This window comes from Boleophthalmus pectinirostris, unplaced genomic scaffold, assembly GCF_026225935.1.
Source record: "Boleophthalmus pectinirostris isolate CB_2022bp ecotype Guang Dong unplaced genomic scaffold, ASM2622593v1 HiC_scaffold_4, whole genome shotgun sequence".
In the NCBI taxonomy this organism is placed as follows: domain Eukaryota; kingdom Metazoa; phylum Chordata; class Actinopteri; order Gobiiformes; family Gobiidae; genus Boleophthalmus; species Boleophthalmus pectinirostris.
The window spans coordinates 17,408,224-17,427,038 of record NW_026571353.1 but is presented as its reverse complement, the minus strand read 5'-3'; the positions used below and the strand labels follow the sequence as shown (position 1 = coordinate 17,427,038).

Here is an 18,815-nt window from a genome sequence, read left to right as displayed (position 1 = left end):
TATGAGTCTGTTACAGATGTACAGTATTTACACTTAGTCAGTTATTAGTTTTTTGTATTACATTTCTCACTGGTTTATAAAACCCTTTACACAACAACATTTCATTTGAAAAGTTATGGCAATAGAAACATGATCTTTCATCTCATTAAGCCAGCCTTTACATTTTATGCACTTGGTAGGAAAGTGTTACAGTGTTGTGCTTGGTACTTTCAGCAATTTTTGTAAAATGTTACATTTTAAATTAGTGTCACGTCAGGCAAGTAGATGCCCAGATTTCTGATCTCTTATATAAAAGGACATCATCATCTGAAAGGTGCAGAAACATGAGCCAAAAGTACATATACCCTCACAGATGAGTTAAGGCTCAGATGGGTGAATAATACATTATTAGAGTTAGTTTTAACTCTTGATTCCAGTCTTACTGTACATGGCTGAAAGCTGCTCTTGAAAAATTCTGCGGATGTCTGTGCGTCTGCTTTTAAGTGTTGGTGTGAGGAGGCCATTGGCGATGCTGAACATCTCTGGGTGCAAATACAGATCCTTCACCTTGAATATGAGAGACACATTCAGGTCATTTGCACAACAGAAACTAAACAAAAAGTGATCAAACAATGCCAACCTGCTCAAATGACTTCAACCCTGCTTCTTTTCCAACAGCTTTCATGTCTTCCAGCACGGCATTCTTAACATCCTAAAGATGGAAATTTATTGAATAAAACACAAAAGTCTATTGATAAGTCTATATTGTTGAATGTAACAAAGCCTCTTACAGGGTTCTGGCATAACTCTTGGTAAGAGCCCACAAAGCCTCGCCCTTTGGCCCAGTCAACAAACACCTCTGGGTCAGGCACCACTATTCCTATAAGGTATGACTAATGGAGGACAACAAACACAGAATTGTGAATAATACATATAGCATGTATGACCATGTTTCTTGTCTTACTTCCAAACTGTCTCCATGCACAAAAACTTGGAGGACAGGAACACTGCGCATGTAGACGTTTTCTATCTTCTCTGGAGCAATATATTCCCCTTGGGACAACTTAAAAATGTGCTTTTTCCTGTCAATAATGCGTAAAGTACCATTCTAGAAAATCACAAATATGTAAAGATTCATAGTAATAGAGAAAATATGTCACAAAAAATACACAATCAGAATTAATTCTCTTACAGGAAGCCACTGGCCCACGTCTCCAGTGTGAAGCCAGCCATCACTATCCAATGCCTCAGCTGTTCTCTCTGGGTCCTTCAAGTAGCCCTTGAAGACACTTGGGCCTCTTGTGCAGATCTAGGAATTAAGTTTGTAAATAAATTCTAGTAAAAATAGCTGAATGAAAATCTGGTTTAGAGAGGGGGATTGCATTTAAAAGGCCACTATAAATCTTGAGCCTGGCTGTCACAATGCTATACCCGTCAATGCTATGCCAGTCAAATTCATACCGGATATGGCCCTTAGTCTCATGTTTTATGGATTCCATTTATAGGGCTTTTGACCATTCATAGAATGCAAAATGTTGTGACAGTGGCAGCGGTCCTATTTTTTTTTTTATCTCTTATACTTTGAATTGTTAATGTATGTCTCAAAGCTCACCTCTCCTTCTCCATTCTTGGCGAAATAGTTCATTTCAGGAATATCCACCACTTTAACCAGGGAACCAGGCAATGGCGCACCAACATGACCTTAAAACACAGAAAGATATTTGGACAACTGGTAAATTTTAGATTACACAATAAGAAAATATGCCCTATATGTAACTATGCCTACCTGCTTTCCAGTCTCCTGGCATAGAGAAAGTGCAGCCGGCGGTGCACTCAGTCTGACCATAGCCTTCGAATATGAGGCAGCCCAGAGTGGCTCGCAGGAATGACAGCACAGTGGGGGAGATGGGGGCCGATGCAGTAAGGGCAAATCGGAGATTACCACCAAGAGTAGCCTACAGGTAACACATAATATAATCCTATCATAGGATTACAGTAGTCTGCAGACACAAATCCTTCAATTTATAGTTGATAGGTTTGCTAACACTAACTATAGTGTTCCCAACTTATGTCCAAAACTCTGTACCTAACACTGAAAAATGTGAGATCAGTTTTTTATGTTTTTTTTTTTTTTCTTCAAAGTGATAAATAGAACCAAATCAAGGAAACATATGGGTGACTACATGTAAATTAAAACCAAAATGATGTGTATGTTTTACAAACCTGAATCTTCTTGAACACTAGCATGTCCCAGAGACTGTTGTTGCTTACAATTCCACTGCTGAGCTCTGCTAGCTTCTTTCTTACAGCATAATTCAACAAAGCTCGACGCAAAGGAGAGGTCACTGAACCTTGGATCTAAAACAGTACACACAAATATAACTTTAAAATGTAACTTTTTGGTTAGGGGGTCCGTCACTTGCTTGTTTCTATGGATATGTCATTGGTCTGCTTAAAATATTCCACAGTATAAGTTAGTTAAATAAAAAAAATTATTCAAATGGTTTTGTAGCACAAAATACCTAGAAACTTGATCTGGTTTGGTCTCCATGAAGACAGAAATGTTTAATGCCATACTGTAAAACTTTCCAGGTGAAGCAATAACATCTCCATGAGGAAAAGCATTTGACGGATGCTCCACCAGAAAAGTAACACAATTCAACTTTAAGTCTACAGTGAGATTAGTTTTTAAAAATGCAAAATAATGTGACAGACCTTGTCATATATCCGATTAAGTAAACGAGGTACCACAGGGAAGAAGGTTGGCTTGAGAGTTTTGATGTCGTCCATAAGGAGAGAAATGTCGCCTTGGTAGAATCCAACACGAGCCCCATGACAGAACATGGAAACCTGAAACATATGTCATATTAAACATTATTTAACAGCAGTGCACACAAAAGCAACCACAAGCAAATAACTATACAATTGAAAAATCTGTTCAGAGAGCAAATGAGAGTAACAATGCAAAATGGCATAAATAAAGATTTGGGTTCACACAGTGTTTCTTGTTTTGAAGAATCAAAATTTAGACTAAACAGGGACTGGAACCAGCCCTGTCATGATAACAAATTTTGAAGCACGATATTTTGTTACAGCGAAATACTGAGATAAATAGTAGTATACTTTATGCCACTGACACAAAGCAGCTGCAACAGATAAATAGCTATTGAAGTTATTTATTTTACTCTCCATAGCTAAAATCTTACCTTATTACATAAAATGGCTAAAATCTCTACACTATTGCAAAGAAAAGTACCCACCATAAATACTGATCCCCAAAATATCCCCAAATATCATATATTGAAAGATAAGTCGATATAGGAATTATTGTGACAGACTTAACTAGAATAAGACCAACCCAAGTGTATATCAGGACTTAATCTGGACATGTGTGAGCCCACAATATCATATATTCATAACCAATAATGTATGAGAAGAATGATATGTACCTGGATCATCCTCTCAAACATATGGGCGAGGGGTAAATAGGAAATTGACACATCATCTTGTCGAATCACAAAATAGCCCTGTGAGATTAGAGAGTGTAAAATGAGCAGTGCACCAGGGACACATAAAGTTCTGCACAACTTCTCCAATCTTTATGCAATTAGTTAAACAACCTCGCAGCGACGCGCGCAATCACACAACCAATTAATCATACCATTAGGCACAGTGGGTAATGGGACGGTTAAAGAGAGGAGACAAATTGTTGTGAGGGACGATATCTGGAAAAAAGCTGTTCTCAATTAGTGCAGAAGTGTAGACACAGACCTCCAGGATTTTAATAACAGAGGAAGTGTTGGAGGCGATGTTGCCGTGGGTGAGCATGGCTCCCTTAGGTTTTCCTGGAAAAGAAAAATAAACAGGACATTACAAGAGTGCCACACAGAAAAGTACAGCTTGTTAGTGGGCAAAGGAGGACACTCGTCTAATGATATGGAGTCATTATGCAGATGGTAACAGACACTACCTGTGGTGCCGCTGGTGAAGCAAACTACTGCCAGATCCTCAGGCTTGGGCGGCTGGAGCGGGCAATAAAATATAACAATGTAATTATAACAGACTTCCTCCGCTGTTAATCATATCTTTATAAAGCTAAGCATCAATAAAGCTGTCATCCCAGCAGTTACAGGGCCATAAGGTATTTACTGTTTAATGAAAAAGGCAGTGAACTCACCACAGGATCTCGGAGGTTCTCTCTCCCCAGTTCCTGACAATAATAATGAGTCATTTAAAACAAATCAGATAAAAGGAAATTGCTACTTGAAACCTCCTTACTATGAGCTGTGTGTACTTAAGCACTTCCACATCACATTTCTTGGCTCGCTCCAAAAAGGCATCACTAAAATCATTGAAGAGGATCAGGCAGGACAGTTTAGGTATCACGCCTCTCTCCTTGTTCTCCAAAAGTGACACTGCCTTTTCCTCGCGATCACAAATCACCAATGAAATCTCAGCTGAAAAACACAAGGAACTGGGTTTGACTGTGTGTACTGAGGCAAAACAAAAGTGCTCAAAGTTTTGTTGTATAAATGTTGTTGTTTAAATATAATCTTCCAAATTTTAAATATTTTCATTAGTAAAAGTAAAAAGTGTTGAAGTGGTCATAATCTTCTCACCATTAAGTCACAAGTGGGCAGTAGCTGGACTGACAAAGTTTGGAAATACCAATAATTATGAGCATTAAACAGCAGCTTATGGGGTGTTCTCAGTCTGGTTAGTATGTAATTGTATTAAGTATAGTTGTTAGTATAGAATAGTATAGAATACTAAAGTTAAGCAACAAGAAAACCATTATAATAGTTTGATAAAACCTGATACACAACAGAGACATAGAACTAGATTTTAAAGAGACTTGGTTTGGTCTCTGACACATTAGCATCATGCAAGCCAATGTTCAACTTACCCAGATCAAGGATATGCACCATTGCCTCCTGCCCCAGAGTTTCATAGAGAGGCACAACTACCATTGAATAAGTGTAACAGGCCAGTTCTGAGATTGTCCACTACTTTCAGTAGAGGGCAGCAGAGACAGAAAGACACAACATTTGGTCAGGCAAATACATATTCTATCATGGAAATACAAAACATAGAAAATAAACAAGCATTTGTGTTTATGTGTCTTCACAAATTAATCTGTTAAACTGATCAATACATGTTTCAGGACAGGAAGTACAGAAGGTGGCAGTAAAGTGTTTGCCTTTTCCATTTACTTAACTAGTAATAACAAAAGAAATGTGAATGAATGACAGCAAACAAAAATTTGTCAAATTTGATATAGGTTTCATGTTCTTTGATCCATCTGATGAGTCACAGGCACTCATAATACTGTATTTATGTATTGTTTATTTGAATAATACACAAACATTGATTAACATTTCAGTAATCAGATGGAGGTATTACACTGTTTGTAGACTAATTCGCAAGTCCTTCTTTCGCACACAGTTATTATATTGTATTTACATTAAGGCCTTACCTCTGGTCTGTTCTGTGCAAATATCCCGACAAACTGACTGGAGTTGGGCCGGCACCCTTTGGCCAAAAGCCCAGAGCCCAGAAGCTGTGCCTGCTCTGCCACCTGACAGATTGGAGACATTGAGTCACTAAAGCAGCCAGATCTCAAGAACAAATATAGCACATAAAGCACAATTAGTGAAACCTCAATGTAGGAGATCCACTCATATGGCTGTCCAGGTTTTCTGTAGCCAAGACAAGGGCCACCGTCTGAGAAACACAAACAAAACAGACTCTTGTACACACACTTCACTAGCTGCATATTGAATAACTAACCCAAGAAAACTAGTGAACTGTAATGTGATCCAACTTAAATTGAACACTGCAAAAAGCGATACCTAGGTAAGTTAAAATGACTTAATTTAAGAACATTTTACTTTATTTGAGTAGTAATTTAAGCAATGTAAGATTCTGTTTCTTATTTTAAGTGCAACAGAGTTGTTGTTTCTTATCTTAGACAGACATATCATCATAAGCACAAAAAGTTTTGTTCTACTGGTAGATTATTTACTTGTCAAGTAAGTTTTTACTCAAATCTTAATTCAAGTAACAGATTTTATTTTTAGCTATATTTTATTTTATTTTTATTTACAGGGAACATGATCAAATTCACACACTAAAGAAATCTGAAAAAACAAAACAAAACCACAACCCTGTATATAATGAATAAAACGGACAACAAATCGCGTATTCATGCTTTATTATATCAGTATTCAAAAAGTGATTAACACATTTCATATAATAATAATCGTATAATAATAATCAAATAGTAAGTTGAACTAATTAGCAAAATGTATAGTAATGTTGATAAATATAATGTTGAAAAATTATGGAGTAAGTAGGACCATGTAAGTTTATACCATTGTCCATAATCACCTGAGATTCTGAGGCCTCTTTGAAACATGTCATACCACGTTTTAGTGTCCTCAAAGTAAAAGTCCAGCAGCTTGTCATCCTTGAGAAGAGCTGACCTTCTGCAGGAGGGATCTCCCTAGAAGAAAGACTTACACGATTATATTTTCAAAAGGGCAAAAGAGCAGTTTTAATGTGTCAGTGGTTTGTACAGAAGAAGAAAATGAAAGCAGTAATAAAGGAAGTAAAAGAAGATGTTTTCAATGGTACTGGGTTAGAATAAGAGGGAATGGTGATAAAGAAATGACTTAAGGGTTTTGTTATCAACATTACTCACAATGAAAGACAAACAAACAAACATGAAGCAAAGAAACTCATTTCTATTTACTTATATGTGTCTGGGTGCATATGTATGTATTTATATATGTATAGGTATGTATGGTACATGTGTATATATGTGTCCATATATGCCTGTAATGCATGTAATGTATGTGCAACATGTGTATATATGCATATATGTGTATTGCATGTATGTGTATATATGTGTATTGGATATGCATACATGTAGTATGTGTTTATTTTGTGTGTCTGTGTGTGCATGTCGGCAGGTGTACATAGACTTGTGTCACCATGAGCTCAGGGTTGGTGAAAATTTCAAATGTAATAATATACATAATAATATTATTATTTTTAAAAATAAATAATATACATAATAAATAATAAAAACTAAAACATTGCTCACATTGACAGCTACAGACTGGGCCTGTAGATCCACTATGGGGAGCATGGGCCGGGGTCGGGTCACTAACCAGTACGCAGTGACTGAGGCCAAAGCCCCTAAACCCAGCAGAGAAGGTGTTGACAGAGGCAGAGATGGCAGGAGGCTTCGACAACTCTCAGATTCTGAAAATTTAAGTCTCCAGTTTGAGCGAAGCGAAAATAACCAGTCATGAACAGGCATTTCTGAAAAAGAGAGATGGAACATTTTGTACTGTAATGTACTGGAAAACTAGTGGATAAAATACTATATTAATAACATTTTATGGAAAACATATAAACAAGAAAATATCATGGGCAAATATGATGGACAATAGGCTCCCAGAACTCCTCAGAAATCATTAAAGCAAAATAAGAGTAAACAAAAACATTATCTGTTCTTTGAGATTCTGATAAATATTGGTGTGGAGGATTAGGCTCAGCTTGTCCAATAATAGAGGTCCAACATAAATTCTGAAATGCTAGAACAAATACCACTGCGTAAAGTATTGAAAAAAAAAAAAAAAACATCTCAAATTACAAATAAGAGATACACTTGTCAGTAGGCATGAGATGAGATACAATTTCCACAATACAAGACAAGACATGAGATTGGATCTACGGGACCAAGACAAGACAAGATTTTGACATTCTTTATAATAAATAAATTGTGCTATACAGTTCCTAATTTTGGCCTCTCAATTTTTTGATTTCCTTTATTTAATATTTCTGCTGTCACCGTAGCAGTGCTTTATTTTAAAATTTAACTCACCAGTACTTAACTCCATTTTTTTAATCCAATCCAAACTTAAAAACATGGGGAAAAGATCTCACAAGATCATTTTAAACATATGTGCACAATCTGGTGACAATTTTGTCTGATGAGACCTTGAGGCATGAGATTTTCTTCCATCCCTAGTTGTCCACATTTGGGCTGTAAAAGTACCCCAGTGACAACAATCAAATTGATGATAATTTGGGGAGTTATCGTAGGTACTTTTTATTTGTAAACAGGTGAATAAATAACTTTTATGACTCATTATATTTACACAAACTAACTACAAGTGTTTCATTCTTTATTTATTGCAGCTTAAGTTTTAAAGAATATCGCACATTTTAAACATTTTTGAAAGTGAGTTAGTTTTGATATTATTGTTTATTGTCTATATTTTCTTCAGCAATATATTATATAGTACACTTGATTATTTTTTATCATAACTTATGTAAAAAAATAAATAAAAATAGTGCCATTCAAAGCCAAAGTTGGCAATTGACTGCGCGTGCCTGAAGAGGGAGAGAGAGAGCAGAAAGGGATTGGAGGAATCCTATCGAGCTGCGAGGGTACTCTCAGTCCTCAGTCACTGTATAAACATGAGAGGAAAATGTGGTGTGGACACTTTAACAAGCAAAAATTATGTTGTTTTAAGTCAGTCTATACTGCAAAATATAATGTAAAGTGTCTTTTTATCAGGCTGCTATGTCATATTAATTTCTTCTGATATTAATTGTTACACTACAACTTCATTGACATTCTTACTATTCCTAAGTGTGTGGAATATAGTTAAAATAAAATAAATGATATATTAATATATTTTAATTATCCTAACAACAATCAGATGATATTTTTACTATTCATTAGAAATTAAGTTTGTATAATAAGCAGTCAAAAAAATTGACTGTAAAAAAAAAAAATCTCATTTGGGAAATTTGAATAACTGTACCCAGTAAACAAGAAAAAAATGAACTTTCATAAGTAAATAGTAGTAAGTAAATCAGAATTTGAACTGCAAAAACTCTTGAATCCACCTGAATAAACCTGCCTCATTGTGATGTGAGGGGCACATACCACGGAGAGAAAGAGCTATTCCACTAGACTCTTACATGTCAGGCTTTGAACCATTAAAGCACTATATCATTCACTTGCACAGGAATCCACAAATCCCCTCTGAGGGCACCCCTCAACCTCTCACCCACTTTCTGCCTGGTGCCCAATAATAGGGTGATGTCATTCCCCTCCCCTCCGTTTGGTCCGGGCCAGTGCTGTTCTTTCACTCTGAGAAAATGATGCCACGGTTTTCCCAAGTGACATTCACAAGGAGCAATATTTTCAAAACAATTCCACTTACATAACAGTGCAAAAAGAATCAACTTCAAAGGGTGGGTCAAGTTTTCAAAATGGCAGCTATTTGTGAAGGAGACTTCCTGTCGTTTAGTCGTTGCTTTGTTGTCTCTATCTCGTCTCTCACTTCTATTCATTAGAGCCCCTCACAGAGACTATTGCCCCAGACCATAGACTGTATGTATAATTGTGCTCTTTGAATTTACTCAAGAGCAAACCCTTAAAATATTAGGGTTGTCAAAATAATCAATACTAAAATTAGTATCAAAACTAGATACATCTGAGCAGGTATCAATTTAATTTAGTTTTTTTTTTATTCATGAGAACTAGTATAGTGTTTATAAATAAATCTTGTGTAGAAAATGACATTCTATCCTATGAAAAAGAAATGTTTTAAATCATCATTTTGGTACAGCTATATGTATTTAGTTTAACAGTTTTTTGTATGTATGATTGTTCTTTCCATGCACATCTTGTAGTCCATATAGAAAATCAACAAATACCTGGAAGTAACAAGAATTCTCATGAAGGAGTGAAGCTTGCACCCAGTCCTAAGCTTGCCTGGGCACATTCATTTCTACTGACAAGCTGGGACAAGGCTCAAAAAACCTAACCTGTATTTTAACCGTTGCCTACTTGAGAAGTTATGTCATTAATGCTCTAGAGAGAAATCAAGAACTGGTTTCATTCACGTAGGCTATTTGGCAGTTTTGGTAAGTCAATACTAAACTGCTCACAGGTTTTGCAAAACAACATGGGACACATCTCCATGCTGTTATGAAGTGTGAAGCTGCAGATTACATGTCTGCGAGAGCCAACATAAAAGTCCACTACAGTAGCCAGCAGCATCTCTGTGGTGATGAGAGGAACGCTGGGGAATGCTCCGCTTTGACCCAAAAAGCGAAAGGAGGTGGCATGAGGAAGGGGAACAAACTCAACTCACGGTTTGCCCAAAAAATGGTGGGGTGAATGGTCTGAGCTGGGCCTAGACACGTGAGGCTAACTAGGCAACAAAACTGACCAAATCAAACACTTTCCAAATGAAGCATAAAGAACAGGAACAAGTGAGAAAGGGGTGGAGAGAGAGAGAAAACCTCACCTTCACAGCACTGTTAAAGAGTCGAAACCAAAGCAGAACAGCGCACAAAGACACATTTGTGCATTTTACTGCAGTCTATTGTTCACAGAGCATCAAGTTCAGACCACACTGAAAGAATCTTTAGAGCTGGCCCCAGCCACCATCTGAATCCATAGTGTCTTTTAAGCAGAGGTAAACTTGAGGTACCAGGCCTACACACGAAAATGTCATTGCCATGCCCTCTACTATGGCACCTTTCCATCTGAACAAAATCTAACTTGTTCCAAAGTCTCTAAACATGCTGATTAAAGGGAAACACCCACCAAACTTAAATGAGCCTATGATGGATCAGACAAAAGAATGCAAGAAATGTCTAAATAAAGGGAGATTTACAAAAGATAGAAAAGTAGCAATTATCCTGCCTGGAATGACAACAAAATAGTGCACCCACATAACATGCATGATTGTAGGCTATACAAAAACACCAAGTAGAAATAACAGACTACATAAATGAATGGAGATTTTAAGAGGCTGTCAGTACCATACCATAAACCACATTACTATTAATTTAGGCTAAAAAAATAAAATTTAATTATAATAATTTAATTAAATTTAGAAACGCATACATTGCAAACTAAAAAAATACTCACAGCTACGTAGAAAAGCACTCACTTCTCTCAGATATGCATCCACTACACGCACTCGCAACGTGTCACTGCGTCACGTGAAGGAGCAAAACTAAAAAGCATCACAAATTAATATCATGCAAACTGAGAAAGTTGTTTTCTCGAGTTTGATTTCTCGTTTAAAGTGCATTGAAACTTGAAGCCACTTGTAAAATGAAAGTAACTCTGTAAGACTCACACATGCATCAACAACAGAAGCTCACTCTCCAAGTTTCCAAGTCTAGCACCAATAAAGTTATAGGCCAGCTAGATTAAAGAAAAAACATGCAAAAGCCAAACAAGATATAGACTCTGATTTGCAGCCTTACTGTTTTTAAGATGATCAGACGCAAAGTTTAACTACATACCTGTGCAGTTTTAGGAAGACCACTTATTATCCAGGCTCAGGTCCCAAATCACTGGAGCAGGGCCATCAACAGTCACAGGAGCCGTCAGGAGTGAATAAAGGGACAGTAGCATTTCCGGTTTGAGGTTTCAAAATAAAAGCAAATATTGTAAAGCCTTGACTCCCTCATGGCTTCACACACAGTTTCTAATTTAATAGTTATCCAGTTTAATTACTGCAAGGATATTTATGCCTAATAACTTAACCTAATAACCCCTTGTTGTAATAGCCAATCTAGAACCTAGTTTTATGAGATATAAACCAGAATAGTAACTTAGCTTAGTTTTCATGACATAGTTATGGGCTATTTTTTCCTGTTCATGCTTGTCTAATTTGACAATTGTGTGTTTCCAGATCACTTGAGCAAATACACAAGTGAGTTCTACAAGTGAATTTAGTTATAGATAAAGCAAATGGTTTCTTAATAGTCTGTAACAATTTAGTTTATTTAACAAGACATAACAAGATTGGCTTTTTGAAACAATAACAGATGGTAGCAATATGAAATCAGAATTCATCCCAGCTTGTGTAGAACTCTCCTGAGTCCTCAAGATAATGACTAGATGAAGGGCTGTCCAAGGGGAGATTTACCTGAAGTGTAAAATAACAACAAATGATAATTCATATTTTCGACACGACTGCCACAGAATGAAGTAAAGCGTTCTTTACTTTTGGAACAATGGGTGCTGTTAATGTTCGCCTGCAAAGTGCTTCCCAGTCAAACTCTTCAAACCATCTACATGAAATAACATAAAGGGTTTCATATGTCATACATCGATGCTTCAACCATGCAGTTTTTGCTTTTTGTTCACTGGGAAATCAGCCTCTTACTTGTGCTTGTGAATGTCCTTGGCCCCTTTTCTTTGACTGCTCAGTCTCTCTGTGGGGTTGATCCTGTTGATGGAAAAAAAAAAATTAAATAAACATTTCTTAGGTGTGATATTGTGAATATTCCTTTGACATGCTGAGAAAATCTGGGTAGTTTTGGTTTCGTAGAAAAACATCGTGGAATAAATGTACCGGCACAGTCTCTTTATGAGACTTGAGGCGCTTTTGCTAATGGTTTTGGGGAAGTCAAGGTGATCAATGCCACGGATGGTTTCTGTGAGAATCATCATCTGTTCAAAGCCACAGAATGGGAGACTGGGGACAAAAAAAGAAAGAACTATGAATCTTTACCCCCACCTGGTGAAATGAGCAGGAAAAATGAGGCTTAACAGAACGACTCACCGACCACTGAGCAGTTCAAACACAAAGATCCCCAGAGACCACATATCTGCAGATACACTGTATCCTTGGTTTAAAATGATTTCAGGAGCCAAATAGCCTGGCGTACCACAGAAGGTCCATGTTTTCTTACACTTATCAATTTTCTTAAGACATCCAGATCCAATCTAAAAAACAATCACATGTAAAATCAATGCAAGAAATCAGTGATGAGTGTAGTGTATGTGTGCAATGTTGTGAACAAAGTATAAGTACCCAAGAATAAAGATTGGACCATTGTAATGTCACAAAAGACAAACAAAATTGAATTCTTGAATGTTATTAGTGATACAACAGCTGGGTAGCACTTTTGTGTTGTGCATGTTGAAAGCACAATAAGGCTTATTCTATTCAAGCATGATAATATTTTTTGTCATGTTTTAAGCTGAATTGAGTTAAAATACCAGCTTGGCGTATCCGTGTTCATCCAAAACAACATTTTCTGGTTTGACATCTCTGTAAACGACACCTCGACAGTGGAGAAAGGTCAAAGCCTCCACAACACAAGCCGTGTAAAACCTGGTGCTGTTCTCATCCAATGTTCCTCTGAAAAAGATACAGAAATGTGAAAGGCCAGTCAGGCATGCAGACATTTACCAAAGCATTAGTCCTGTTACTGATAACAGTTATTAATTGTTATTTTATCTATCAACTCTTATATTTCCAGCATAAGAAATATTTATTTGCTAGTAACTATGTCAGCTAAAATGGGTGAGGATGAATTTCAACAATGCACCTCCCAAGCCATGACAAAGAAGAGGGCCATAAGGGTAGTATAGCCATTTATTATTCAAACTAAAATAATCTTTTTGTATTATATTACAATCTGATATAAACAAATAGAAATTAAAACAATGACAACTGAATGCAAAACACAACTATAGTTTCTTTTCCATCCATATTAAAGGTGCTCTGAGTAACTTTTCTTGTGCAGCGTCCACCACCTGCTTGTCTCCACAGAGATGTTATTGCTTTGCCTGGAATGTTTCAAATTATGATATTAAACTTACCTATTTCCATGGAGACAAGTAGGTGAGACAATGAGACCAGGACCAGGTGGAGCGGTGAGTCCACTCAAAGGAATGTGTGTTTTTCAAGGTATTAGGTGTTATTAGGTAACACATCATTGAATAAATGTGGCATATATAGGTTTAATACTATACTGTGGAACATTCCAGGCAAGGCAATAACATTTCCATGGAGACAAGCAGGTGTCTTGTCCAACAAAAAAGTTATGTAATGTTCCTTTAAGTTACTCATGGCTTACTTTTCTTTCAGAAGAGAAGGAAGATCACCACCAAGACCCACTTCTGTCAGCATGTACAGACAATCTGCATTCTGTAGAGTCCTGAAAAGCCTGCAAGGAACACATAGCTCTCTGTAACATCCATGACATTAAATCAAAGAAAACCAAACAAAATCTAACATGATGTGATCTGCTGAAGTGCTGGTACCTGACTATGAATGGACAATGAGCCTTCATTAAGATGTCTTTCTCCCTCAGGACATGCTCTCGTTGACCACTGCTGAGGATTAGCTGCTTTTTGAGGACCCTCATTGCAAAACAACTCTTGTCACTTGTCTGCACCTGTCCGAAGGGTAATTTATTGGATTACATTATAGAAACATAGAATCTCCCACAACTGCAGCGGTGCTTAAAGATAGTCATGTGTAATCATCAATAAGGTCGTATCTCACCAGGTCCACATGACCAAACTCCCCCATCGCCAATGTCTGTATCACCTGGAAATCCTTTAGATCCAGGGACGAGGCCAGATCAGAGCTGTCGGATCTGTGTCAAGGAGAAAGAACTGAATCATAATTGTGGCGTTACAGATGACAATTTAAATCTTGAGTCATTACCCACTGAAATGCATGATGTTGACTTTGCTGATACTCATCTAGACTGGTCAACAATTCACCAGCAACATCTTTGAAAGTCCTTTAAATTAAATCAGATCAACATCATATTGAAAACAAAAAACATGCAAATCGCATTAGAATACATACTGAGCCATATTACACAGCAAATATCCACTCTAGTTAACATATAATGGACTATCTTTGTCTGAATCACACTCTGTCATTGTCAATACAAAAAATTTACAAAAGAAAAAAGTAGCATTTATTAGTAGTTTTTATTATGCAAAATTGACACTTGTGAGCTTTAAACCATGTTATAATGTTGTTACCTCAACAAAAACATACTGAGTTGTCTGTTGTCTTTTGTTTCATTCACACATGTTTGAGTCATGTTACATTATTAGTGTCTCCAAAGCTCAAAATGCTCTGTTCCACCATGTGATGTTTGTAACAAGGAAACAACATTATGACAGATCATAAATAGCATAATATGGGTCCTTTAACATCACTGTATGGACTAATATGAAAATTTTCTATTTAAAAAATGTTCTTTAGTATCAATACCTGTTCAATTGAGTGTCTAGTTATGATACCAGTTTTAGTAGTGATTAGTATCTGATTCTTTTCTGACAACCTTATCACATTCTATATAAATACTAAAACTTTGTAAGGCTATCAAAATATTATAAATAGACTTACTCTCTGGCTATCAACAAACAGGTCACATCACCTTCAGCAATCACATTTGTTGTGTGGACCTCCTCTCTGATAACCATAAGAACATGTTTTAACAATAAAACATCACAAAATATATACAGTATTTTATGTGCTTTGTTTTTACACTAAAAGAGCCTTCTCCCCAAACCACTGTCCCCCTGAAAGCATGGCCACAACAGCCTCCTCTTTGTCAGTGTCTTTCTTCTCTGTCACTTTCACCTGGTAAATCACAAAGAAATGAGGGCAGAGAGAGAGAGCGAGCCTTGTGGAGACGAGCTGTAGTCAATTATCACAGTGCCATTTCTAAAGCTGCTCCAGCTCTGACATTTGGTCTTCTTTGTTCAATGTTTTCATACTGAAAGACTCACTGCCAGAGTACATCCAAGACAAACCTACCTGGCCTGTAATGATGATATAAAATGCATCTCCTTTTGTTCCTTGTCTGAGGATGTACTCTCCTTCTGCAAAATGGATCTAGGACAATACAAATATCCATTATGAGAAAACAAACTTTTGATTTATAAACTGTTAGATCAGCATTATAGGAGACATATTATGTTGAATATTTTATTTTAAAACAGGGACATACTTAAATAATTAATGTATAGTATAATTGATATGCAATTAACATTGCTTTGCATCTTGTATTTCCTTTTTTACAATTAACTTATTATAAAAATAAAGAAAACACACCTCTTCCATAAGATCTGACAGTTTCATGATGACATCTTCTGGCAATGTCTGCAGGAATGGCATACTGCAGACAGAAAATAGATTAAATGGCACTCAAACATTTACTGTAAGAATTTCAGAAAATGTTAGCAGTTATGCCATCAGTCTCTAACTTTAATCAGTAAACATACCATACGATTGTGCAAGTGGGAGTAGCCTTGTTCTAATGCTGTGCACGCTAGCATGACAGTGATGGCATTGTGTACAAGATCATTTGCACTGGCCGGTTGGACCAAATACATTATATCACTGTTTACCTGCTCAGGAGCTCCTCTGAACATGGCAGGCTGTTGAGAACAGTCTGCATAAGTGTGGTCTGGTAGCTGTGGCGGTCGATAACCCAGAGTTTGCTGTCCATTTGTGCTGTAAGGATCAAAGAGGAGGCAGCAGATGAGGTGACAGAGGAGGTGCCCATGGCAGTGGAGGTGGAGACATTAGCAGGATGTACTGAAGTATTGAGCAACCTTGTAGAGACACTGACATATCCTGTAATGGACTAAGGCGAACAGGGCAAAACAATGGGTCAGTCACAGCTCTATGGCAAAGAGCAGGAGATAAGAGCTCCTTTATTAGAGACTTTGGCAGATTTCAGGACGATTTCCTATTCCATAATTATCACCATTCTTTACAATGGAGGGTGTTGTAAATTTATAATGACCCACTCTGACTTTTTCTCTAAGCTTCCGCAAACGGAAATTACTCTCCTTTCCATGGTTTAATTAAACTTCATTTCAATTCTAATATCCTCATTGTAAAATAAAAGCTGGACATCAAACGAAGCAGCAATTAAATTTATAGACATGTAGATACTAGCAAACATCTATGGCCATAACATTATATAATGTTTTTCAATTCAACATGTCATATTCACTTAGCAGCAAGAAATATTGTCATGTACTCTATATTATTATTTGTTTTATTTATTATATTTACAATAAAAAATAATACTTACCTGACACAGAATAACTGTGCGTGCAGTTGTACAGAAGGGCCAATTCTCCAAATATCTCTTCTGGGAATACTGTATGGAGCTTAAGTCCATCCTTTTTCACATCCAACCTTCCCTCTATGTTTACACAACAAGGTCAACAAAACATGAGATGATTTCTGTTTTGTAAAATATTGTTCAGGGACAAATACAGGCAGAATACTGGGGATATTCAAGCATCATGAGACATTTTGCTTTGTACACTGACATTTAGTAACAAAACATCTGCAGGGGTCAGTTAATCTCTAAATGCCTCCCTTTTTACCTTTCTAAACACACAGGACACCATGCCATTTGAGTCAGATACTGTATGGCCGGGTGAGGAAATTGATATGATGACAGTGTCACACTAACCTGGCTTTTATCTGACACTTACAAATATCCTCTAAGCAATAGCCAAATATTGATTTACCTTCTAAAATATAGGCCCGTGATCCAACGGTTTCCTCTTGAAAGACATAACAGCCTTGATTGATGGTGGTTGAATACATACAGGTGATGATTGCATTTATTTCTCCATCACCAAGGTGCTTCAATAAGTCACTCTTCAGAAAGGCAGCTTTAATCAGTTTCTGGGACCTGAAGATATAAAGGTTAAATACACAAAATTCAGTGTAAGTGCAAAGAATGACTGCGAGGCAGAGACTTTTAAAATTAATTTGACTTGCTTACTCTGACGTTATCTCCAGGCTCCTGCGAGAAAATGTGATTTGGTCCAAAGTGAAAGGTTCAGAAATAACAGTTTTCCTTTTAAATCTCTGTTTATCATCCTCCTCAGCTATTGAATCTATTGAATAAACACAGCCTTGCATCAGGTTGTTGTTTGCAAGTCGTGCACTAAGATTTGTGTACTGTGGTAACCTGTGCAGGCTCCTGGGAGTGGAAAAGTGACTCTGTAGCGGTCAAGCTCCTCCTGAAGTCTGCGGATAAGTTCGTCCTTGGTGTCCAGCTCTAACTCCAACTCATCTATGAGAGCGTCTCTTTGTCGAAGCTCCTCAATCTTCAGCTGCAGGGCAAATTGAAGGTCGCGTAGTGTACCCATTGCCTGCAACGTCACATCACTACATAGGTTTTTATAATGGTTAATTGACTGTTGGCTATTAGTGTTCTAATATGTTTGTTCAGACAGATGCAACTGTGTATACATGTTTTACTTGGGCCTTAGTCCAATACAATATCACAATATCAGTGCTGGATATCAAATAACACACTCACACATATAGTAGCCCCAGTTAACTAGGTCAACAGTTATCAAGTATTTTATTTTTATTTTTTTAATTAGACTACTTTTCCAATACAAAGTAGTAAAGTAGACTACGCTCTGTCAAAGAAACTAAATTGGGAAACGTAAACGAGTCAAATCTATTTTAATTTCTGGTCTTTAATAAGTTAGATTTTTCACAATATATTATGAATACTAATACACTTACCACCGCCTGTTGCAGCACAATGATTGGTGCGTCTTTGATGGTCCGGGGTGTCCGGTGTGAGCAGAGCATGGAGCAGATAGTTTGTGCAGCAGGTGCCGATCTTTATTCAAGTGAAGGATGCTCTGTGACTCGGGGCTGGGCAGGCGGCAGCCAATCACATGACCACGCCGTGCACGAGCAGAGGGTATGTGCGAGGATAGAGGCAAAGACAGGATCCCAACTGGGTCAGAGGGTCTATGGGGTATTTACAATCCCCGGGATACGCTTAGTACCTTAAAATGAATGTCTATCTAACAGCTGGGGGGAGCATATAGCCTTTGGGCTGGCTATCTTTAGAGGAGAAGAGTGTTACACTTCACACGAATAGACCCAAATCATTTATCAAACATACACACATATATAGATATACATACACATACACACACACACACACACACACACACATATATA

The 18,815-nt window shown here is 37.1% G+C and overlaps 2 protein-coding genes across 3 annotated transcripts; both read right to left on the bottom strand.

The window, feature by feature from the left end:
* Positions 1-3: 3 nt before the first annotated feature.
* Positions 4-11,431, bottom strand: acsl2 (acyl-CoA synthetase long chain family member 2). 2 transcript variants are annotated; one of them, XM_020935471.2, is made up of 20 exons: positions 11,332-11,431; positions 7,088-7,308; positions 6,370-6,484; positions 5,639-5,703; positions 5,456-5,557; positions 4,886-4,985; positions 4,258-4,436; positions 4,157-4,189; positions 3,950-4,001; positions 3,751-3,824; positions 3,429-3,506; positions 2,695-2,829; positions 2,203-2,337; positions 1,766-1,934; positions 1,592-1,680; positions 1,172-1,288; positions 944-1,087; positions 771-872; positions 620-691; positions 4-546 (listed from the first exon to the last, which is right to left on the bottom strand). In XM_020935471.2, exons 2-20 carry the CDS (start codon positions 7,304-7,306, stop codon positions 400-402), a joined length of 2,127 nt encoding a protein of 708 aa, XP_020791130.1. In that variant the 5' UTR covers positions 7,307-7,308; positions 11,332-11,431; the 3' UTR covers positions 4-399. The 2 variants fall into 2 exon arrangements, with proteins under 2 accessions (XP_020791130.1, XP_055017246.1); XM_055161271.1 differs by lacking the exon at positions 11,332-11,431 and having other exon boundaries at positions 6,405-6,484; positions 7,088-7,224.
* Positions 11,432-11,838: 407 nt separating this feature from the next.
* prkg1l (protein kinase cGMP-dependent 1, like) lies at positions 11,839-17,977 on the bottom strand. The gene is made up of 19 exons (XM_055161730.1): positions 17,788-17,977; positions 17,608-17,722; positions 17,348-17,514; positions 16,900-17,013; positions 16,205-16,310; positions 15,909-15,972; positions 15,612-15,689; positions 15,340-15,434; positions 15,198-15,263; positions 14,503-14,577; positions 14,334-14,427; positions 14,090-14,223; positions 13,903-13,992; positions 13,040-13,181; positions 12,600-12,763; positions 12,390-12,512; positions 12,201-12,263; positions 12,039-12,105; positions 11,839-11,960 (listed from the first exon to the last, which is right to left on the bottom strand). The coding sequence occupies exons 1-19, from the start codon at positions 17,975-17,977 to the stop codon at positions 11,877-11,879; spliced, it is 2,031 nt and encodes a 676-aa protein (XP_055017705.1). The 3' UTR covers positions 11,839-11,876.
* Positions 17,978-18,815: the final 838 nt, after the last annotated feature.

Bases quoted from the DNA above. Each gene is read 5' to 3' on its own strand.
- acsl2 (XM_020935471.2), bottom strand. From the start codon at position 7,306: ATGCCTGTTCATGACTGGTTATTTTCGCTTCGCTCAAACTGGAGACTT. The intron at 6,485-7,087 runs GTGAGCAATGTT...TCTTTCTTCTAG, and splicing joins CCCAGTCTGTAGCTGTCAAT to GGAGATCCCTCCTGCAGAAG. The intron at 4,190-4,257 runs GTAAGGAGGTTT...TATTATTGTCAG, and splicing joins TTAAGTACACACAGCTCATA to GAACTGGGGAGAGAGAACCT.
- prkg1l (XM_055161730.1), bottom strand. From the start codon at position 17,977: ATGGGTACACTACGCGACCTTCAATTTGCCCTGCAGCTGAAGATTGAG. The intron at 17,723-17,787 runs GTACACAAATCT...TTTATTCAATAG, and splicing joins AGCCTGCACAGGTTACCACA to ATTCAATAGCTGAGGAGGAT. The intron at 17,515-17,607 runs GTAAGCAAGTCA...TTATATCTTCAG, and splicing joins AGCCTGGAGATAACGTCAGA to GTCCCAGAAACTGATTAAAG.